Below are 7,500 nucleotides of genomic sequence, written 5' to 3'. Positions count from 1 at the left end.
GATGTCGAAGCCCTGCGGTGCTTTGAGGGATCTCCTCATCCAAGCCTCCCTCAACACCTCCAGGTGATCCTCCTTCCCCTGGATCAGTAACACATGCTCATCTATCCAGCCCAGGAAGAAAGTCTCGGCTATGGCATCGGCCACCATCTTATTCCAGAAATATTTCATGTTCAGTGATTTGAAGTCGGCGAATATCTCGTAGCCGGTGTGATGGTGCGGCGGCTCTTCGCTCTCCGTCACCCCGGGCGCGTCCTCCACCACGACGCGCGACAGCACGATGGCCAGAGAGTGCGGCGCGATCTGCAGGAAGGGCTCCATTGATCCTCTCGAAGATGCTTCGTTAGACTCGACGCATTCCACGCGCGTGGAAGCGCAAATAAGGCGATGGATTGATTGATTGACTGATTGAGCGCGCGCCCGTAACCAGACAAAGAGCGCGTTTGCGCGTTAGTTCATTTGACCTGCCTGTATAAGGTGATGCAATTATTGTAATAAAAGAACATTATTGTGTTATAGAAAGGATAAGATCATTATTATTCCAAACACAGGCTTGGATGGATGCGGAATGTCATTTAAAGAGTAAAACGCGCAGGTGATCATGTTATTCTCCGCTGAAATCTCCGCATATTATCCATTCCTCACCTTGATCAGAGACAACGGCTTGAAAATAATGACATCCTCTTCCAGCAGGGATGCGGGACGGAGAAAAACATTATCTTAACGTCTCTGGATGAAAAATAGGTTTGCGTCAAATTTCTCGTGTTATATTTTTCCTCGTCGAGATGCGGTGGGTCCCTGCAGGCCGGTGCGTGACGATGCCTGTGTGGTTCACGGTGTGTAAAGCAGGTTATTTACCTTGATGCTCCCGCAGCTCAGATAGTGATGTCCTCTAATGGCAATGAAGAGGTACTGCAGTCACAATCTCTGGTCAAAATACCAGTCACCATACAAGTGGTCCACTCGACAAGTGTGACATATTCCAAGTTGTCTGAAGTCATATGATAGTTTTGTGTGAAAAACGGACCAAAAATAAGTTGTTATTCACTGATCATTCTCCCTTCAGATGACCATTATCGACTGTGTTGCTGTCAAGTCATTTAAAGGGGTCATATGATGCAATTTCCTTTCTCTTTGGAGTGTTACAAGCTCTTGGTGCATAAAGAAGATCTGCAAAGTTGCAAAGACGTCTCAAATCCAAAGAGATATTCTTTATAAAAGTTAAGAGTCACACACGCTTGAGGTATTCGGCCAATCACAACGCACTGGATAGCTGGCCACACATCAGAGCACACTTCGCTTTTCAGAACGATGAGCTTTGTAAAAATCGACACGTTTCAGAAAGGCCGGGTATAGAGAAGAAACAATAATGTACAGTATGTGGAAAATAGTGTGTTTTTTGAACCTTAAACAGCATAAACACATTTCATTACACCAAATACACAAAATAATGTTCTTTTTAGCAACATCATATGACCCCTTTAAACCCGAGATCCAAATCATTAGCTGCGACTGATTCACATGCCCCATAACCGCTCCACAGTGATTGTGCAAGGTTATTTCGAAGTTCAGATCACTTGACAAAACGAGTTTATTTGGACACATTGAGTAATATCGGATGTTCTTCATAACTTAACCCATAATCGTTGCATTGTAACTGTCGCATTCTACTCGAATGTCAAACAAACTCCGAAGCAGTTTTACAGCGTATTTTCGTCCAGCTTCGTAAAGGCGTGACGCGCACTGATTTGTGGGTAAATTTCATTCTCCACTTTCTGTGAAGTAGCCTAATATATCGCTGCTCACTTGTTGTCATTCTGGTTGAATAGACGCTATTTGTACCAGGGCCGTTTGAAGTTTATTTCGCATGGCACAATCAGGCTCATCCTCATTCCCACTGGTTTTCAGTGTTGCCAACTAATTTTCTTAGGAAGTAGCTAAAGGAAGGTCGATTTGTTGCTAAAAGTTGCTAAATTACATTGTGATGTCATTGCGCGATGATGTCATCACGTAATCACGATGCAAAATTGTCACTGTATGAAATTCACTGTAAGAAAAGTCTGTAGTCTACTATATGAAGGAATTTTCCGTATTGATCTTTCACAGTTTTTTTACCAGCATTTTAAATTACACATTGTATTTTGTGTTTTCGGGTTACAACAGATAATGGATAACGGATAAATTCCTGGAAAATTACTACCTTTTCCATTTTTCTAGATCAACTAACTGATCAACAATCACAGGTACAGGCTAATAACAAGGTGTATCACATCACGTGAATCAAGTTAACTGCTATTTGCAATTGTTCAATAATAATTAGGTGAACTGATCCATTGAAAAGATGCGAAGAATTGTTCGTTCACGAAGAATAATCGGAAAAACCGTAGTGTGACCTATGATATTACAACCATGGAAATCCTATACATAAACTCTGATACAATGGAAATTTCACTTCCATTAAAAACAGCTGAGGTTGCATCCCACTCAACCGAAGACTCAAACGAATTGTTCGTTCACGAAGAAGAATCGGAAAAACCGTAGTGTGACCTATGATATTACAACCATGGAAATCCTATACATAAACTCTGATACAATGGAAATTTCACTTCCATTAAAAACAGCTGAGGTTGCATCCCACTCAACATTACAAATTACTCTATTGCAGCCAATTGGAGAAAAAAAAATCCAGACATTGACAAATTTTTCAATGCAATGATAGCATCCACACTGGAGAGAATCACCTTACTACCACATATCTATTACAGCAAGAAGAGGTAGGGATGACAGTTTGAGGGTTTTGTTCTGTTTTACTCAGGCTCAGACATGTAAACATGTCTCTGCTGTGCTATTTGCTTCTCCTGTTTCATAATAGCCACAGGTGGTGTGTAATTTAATGCTTTAGTTTGAAGACGGTGAGCATGTTGCTAACCTGCAGGAGGATGTTAAACTTGCCTGCTGACTCCACAACAGTTTCCCTTTGTTTCAGTATATGTGGAGGCAGTTATTACTGAAATCTAAGCTCAACCCACAACCAAACAAGCATTCTGTGTATATCTGTATATAAAAATGTATTTTTTTTTATTAAATAATAAAATTATAGTGTGCAAATCTCACAAAAAATGACCAGGTCATAATTTACCCCACAAATAAATAAATAAATGCCTTAGAAACTTAGATATTTTAGAGATAATTACGTTTTTTTCTTTCAAAACAGTTAAGCACATTTCCCCTCAAACTGTCAATGCATCTAATGTAATTTCCATTACTATATAATACGAAACACTATAATTTCCATTTAAATAAGCATAAATAAATATAAAATAAACAATTACTAAGATATACATATAGCCTATAATATATATATATATATATATATATATATATATGCACGTGTATATATATATATATATATATATATATATATATATATATATAGTTAGAATTAATTATGCATTTATATGTTCTATATTTTAATAATGTGAATTCGTTTTTTTTCTCCATTATGGTAACGAGAATTTGGAGGCAAGAGTTGCTTAAAATATTCTTAATTCCCCCCCTTAGTTTTAGGGTGAAATATGTCCTTGCCAGCTTGACAGGATTTGTGACATTCACCCAAACAGAAATCAAATCCCCAAAATCTCAATGTATATTATCAATTCTCTGGTGATGTTCAACTATTTTCATTCCAATAAAGCTCCATGAATCTTGTAACAATGGTTTAACAGATTTAGACAGACTGTAAGGAATCTGGGCTTTCTCGTGCTGACCATTTTCAGGCAGTCATTTCCTCCTCCTGTATGTAATTTCCATTACTATATAATACGAAACACTATAATTTCCATTTAAATAAGCATAAATAAATATAAAATAAACAATTACTAAGATATACATATAGCCTATAATATATATATATATATATATATATATATATATGCACGTGTATATATATATATATATATATATATATATATATATATGCACTAAAGCAGTAAGTATTAAAATTATAACTAAGTGATCATTCCCCCCCCTTAGTTTTAGGGTGAAATATGTCCTTGCCAGCTTGACAGGATTTGTGACATTCACCCAAACAGAAATCAAATCCCCAAAATCTCAATGTATATTATCAATTCTCTGGTGATGTTCAACTATTTTCATTCCAATAAAGCTCCATGAATCTTGTAACAATGGTTTAACAGATTTAGACAGACTGTAAGGAATCTGGGCTTTCTCGTGCTGACCATTTTCAGGCAGTCATTTCCTCCTCCTGTCAAACAAACTCTCACACACATACACATCACTGTAAGGTAATATGTTTAATGGAAGCCAAAGAGTGTTGGGTGACTGAAAAACCAAGTAGCCATAACCTCACAGAGCTTGGTTTATTTCCAAGTCTGTGAGTCGTAGAGAAGAAAGAGACTTATCACCTAGGAAGCAAAATCAAACTCTGATACCTGTTTTGCTTTATACGAACCCAACAGGTTTGTACTGTACATGAAATGTATTTCTCCTACCTAAATGTGAGGTAGCCTGCACTGTTAGACATTTCAAAGGGTTTGTTACTAACTGTTAGGTTAAACTGGTGTGCAAAAATGTTGACACAAACACACAGACAAACATACATATATATTTTTTACCTTGCTTACAGGTCTTATTCTCTCGTAAGGTGCGACACACAGCGCAGGTGTTCTCCGGAACTCTTCCACTCTCGCGGGTTCATCCCCGGGCCGCGGCGCGACTCAACAAAAGGCAATATAGAACCGTATACCGTATGGAGCAGTAAAGTGATGCCCCGGTATATTTCTGACGTACAGATGTACTCCAAGCGCTCGTGCTGTTTCTGACACGAAGGACCAAGACAAACGGATTTTCCAATCATTACAAGCGATGTAACATCCAGCGTAGTCAGTCCCAAGCTGTTGCGGCGTTGTAGACACGGTGTAAGTCAACTCTTGTCAATCCAAATGTGAGAAATGAGGAAAATAAAGCAGCCTCAATAGAATGGCGCCAAAGAGACAGACTACGGCAAATACAGTAGTATACAGTAATTTAAAAAAAAATACAGTAAGTCACTGTATGGGGGGTTTGACGTCCCAGAAAATTCCCAAGCAATACTAAGCTTTATCTGAAACCAGCGGATAAGTGCTCTGGATTCTGTTCAGGATCAACTTTCCTCTTACCTCCACAAATCAAACAAATGGTCATATGGTCGGATTGAACCCTGGAGCTCACACTTAGTATTTTTATGACATGTTTTTAGATGACACCTTCTTAATATTCACAGTAAGATTATTTAAAATGGCAGAATTAATGAAGGTTTGTGTCATTTAAAACAATTGAAAAGTATAATCAAATATAAAAACCTTGTATAGTGTGTGCAAATGGTGAAATTATCAACATTTCTGGCCAATCACGGAGCACCTCTTAAGGGATACAAACCACAACAACCAACAGCTTCATGACAATGAAGCAAAACAATTTATTCAGCAGCTAGTGCTATGTCAGTTTAATGATTTCTAACATCATTTAGCAGTTATGCAGTTTTAGTTACAAGGCCATTTTCCTTAACATTTTAGAGAATAGGAGCGTTGTAGACGAAATCTGTTATTTAAAAACCAAATCTTACTCAAGCATAATTTTAACCTTGTTTCACAAGCAACAATCTAGACACAACAAATATTCAATTGAAATCCCTAATATTTCATTCACAAGTTCAAATCATTCAACTGTAAACACGTGTTCTCCAAGGAATGTTCAGCCTTCATCCCGCAAGGGTAACCATGACAACGCAAGTTGGGAGATGTGTTCCTCTCTTCCTCACGCTGCTTCTATGGAAGTGTCTCCATTTCTGCCCTGAGGCTGACAAATCAGAACAGACACGACACAGCGACCATTACACACTTGAAACATTCTCACACACAAATTTAGTTTCATCTAGTGGTGTAGTCTACGTGATACGCAGGTATACCCACTAGGAAAGGTGAAGGATTTCTGTATACCCACTTAAAAAAGCACGAGGATACGTAACAACATCGTTTTGTAACAGAACTTTCACACGTTCATTCATAAATTCACCCTGTCCTACTTTTTGAAAATCACGCCATGTTTCTGTTGATGACCAGTGCTATTGCGCAACTCTTGCACAGCATTGAATGTGAATCACTAAAGGAGATATGAAACGAAAGCAAACTCAAACTACACTCTTTCTGTGTTTTCGTAAGCCTGCCCCTGAAGCTGCTGTTGCTTCAGCTGCAGCAGATGACACGAATCGCTTGAATGTTTTAATTGGCAAGGCTTAAAAAAACGTGCAAATGATTATTTCGTGAGGACGCACCAGTGGCCCCATCGGAGCAGTGACAGATCAGTCAACTGTCCCGAGCGTCTTTCACACTGGCCTCTGGACATCAGATAGTCATTACCTGACCTGGTCATGATCAAATATGTTAGCTTTGCTTGGCGGCAAAGGAAAAGTAAAAAAGGAAAAGTATGCAATTATTTGTAAATTTAACTGTCTGAAAAAGAAAGTAAATGAGGGGAGTTGAAAGATTTCTTATCGTGTGGCTCCCTCTCGTGGGCTGCAGTTGTCCTCTAGAGCAGCGTTTCCCAACCGGGGTGCCACGGCACCGTCTGTTGAGAGCAGGGGTGCCGTGTAAAAAATTCTTTTTTAATATTTTTAAATAGCTAAAATGTTAAAAACGTGCAAATGATTATTTCGTGAGGACGCACCAGTGGCCCCATCGGAGCAGTGACAGATCAGTCAACTGTCCCGAGCGTCTTTCACACTGGCCTCTGGACATCAGATAGTCATTACCTGACCTGGTCATGATCAAATATGTTAGCTTTGCTTGGCGGCAAAGGAAAAGTAAAAAAGGAAAAGTATGCAATTATTTGTAAATTTAACTGTCTGAAAAAGAAAGTAAATGAGGGGAGTTGAAAGATTTCTTATCGTGTGGCTCCCTCTCGTGGGCTGCAGTTGTCCTCTAGAGCAGCGTTTCCCAACCGGGGTGCCACGGCACCGTCTGTTGAGAGCAGGGGTGCCGTGTAAAAAATTCTTTTTTAATATTTTTAAATAGCTAAAATGTTCAAAAAAGCATCTATTATATAATATCCATTTCTGATGTCGCCAATAATTAGAGATGCACTGAAATTTCGGCTGCCGAAAATTAGTTCACCGCTCAGGTTTCACTTTCACATGGTGTGACGCTCTGTGTATTATCCCGCTCTATGCGTGTGTGTGCTCTGCTCAGTCGCTCCACTCGTATACTGTTCATGCGAATTGGAACAGCAAAGTCCACTCAAAAATCGAGCTGACAGGAAACATGTAGTACAGTATTGTTTCTGTCTGCAATCGCCCTACTGTGCTGTAACATGGTGTGGTATATGGGCAACTCTGGTAACGCTGCTTTCTCATTCATTGATCTGCTAACCACTATGTTATGCTCGCGTGTTCTGATAATAACAGCTTTCTAGGACTAAACATTATTTGGATAATTGGTAAAAAAAAGT

At 39.0% G+C, this 7,500-nt stretch overlaps 2 protein-coding genes across 2 annotated transcripts in view; both read right to left on the bottom strand.

Annotated features, from left to right (window-relative positions):
- stox2b (storkhead box 2b) overlaps window positions 1-810 on the bottom strand; it is an 89,618-nt gene extending 88,808 nt beyond the window's left edge. The window contains exon 1 of the mRNA XM_016243060.1: window positions 1-810. This exon is cut by the window's left edge and continues 10 nt beyond it. Within this exon, the coding sequence (XP_016098546.1) occupies window positions 1-318 (318 nt within the window). The 5' untranslated portion in view covers window positions 319-810.
- Window positions 811-5,485: 4,675 nt separating this feature from the next.
- The window catches only part of LOC107559294 (trafficking protein particle complex subunit 11-like), a 21,958-nt gene continuing 19,943 nt past the window's right edge, over window positions 5,486-7,500 (bottom strand). Inside the window, exon 30 of the mRNA XM_016243059.1 lies at window positions 5,486-5,853. Within this exon, the coding sequence (XP_016098545.1) occupies window positions 5,812-5,853 (42 nt within the window). The 3' untranslated portion in view covers window positions 5,486-5,811. The remainder of the gene's footprint in view (window positions 5,854-7,500) is intronic.

Source organism: Sinocyclocheilus grahami, unplaced genomic scaffold (genome assembly GCF_001515645.1).
Source record: "Sinocyclocheilus grahami isolate Dianchi unplaced genomic scaffold, SAMN03320097.WGS_v1.1 scaffold680.1, whole genome shotgun sequence".
Lineage (NCBI taxonomy): Eukaryota > Metazoa > Chordata > Actinopteri > Cypriniformes > Cyprinidae > Sinocyclocheilus > Sinocyclocheilus grahami.
The sequence above is the reverse complement of the archived record's forward strand: the minus strand, read 5'-3'. Positions and strand labels throughout refer to the sequence as shown.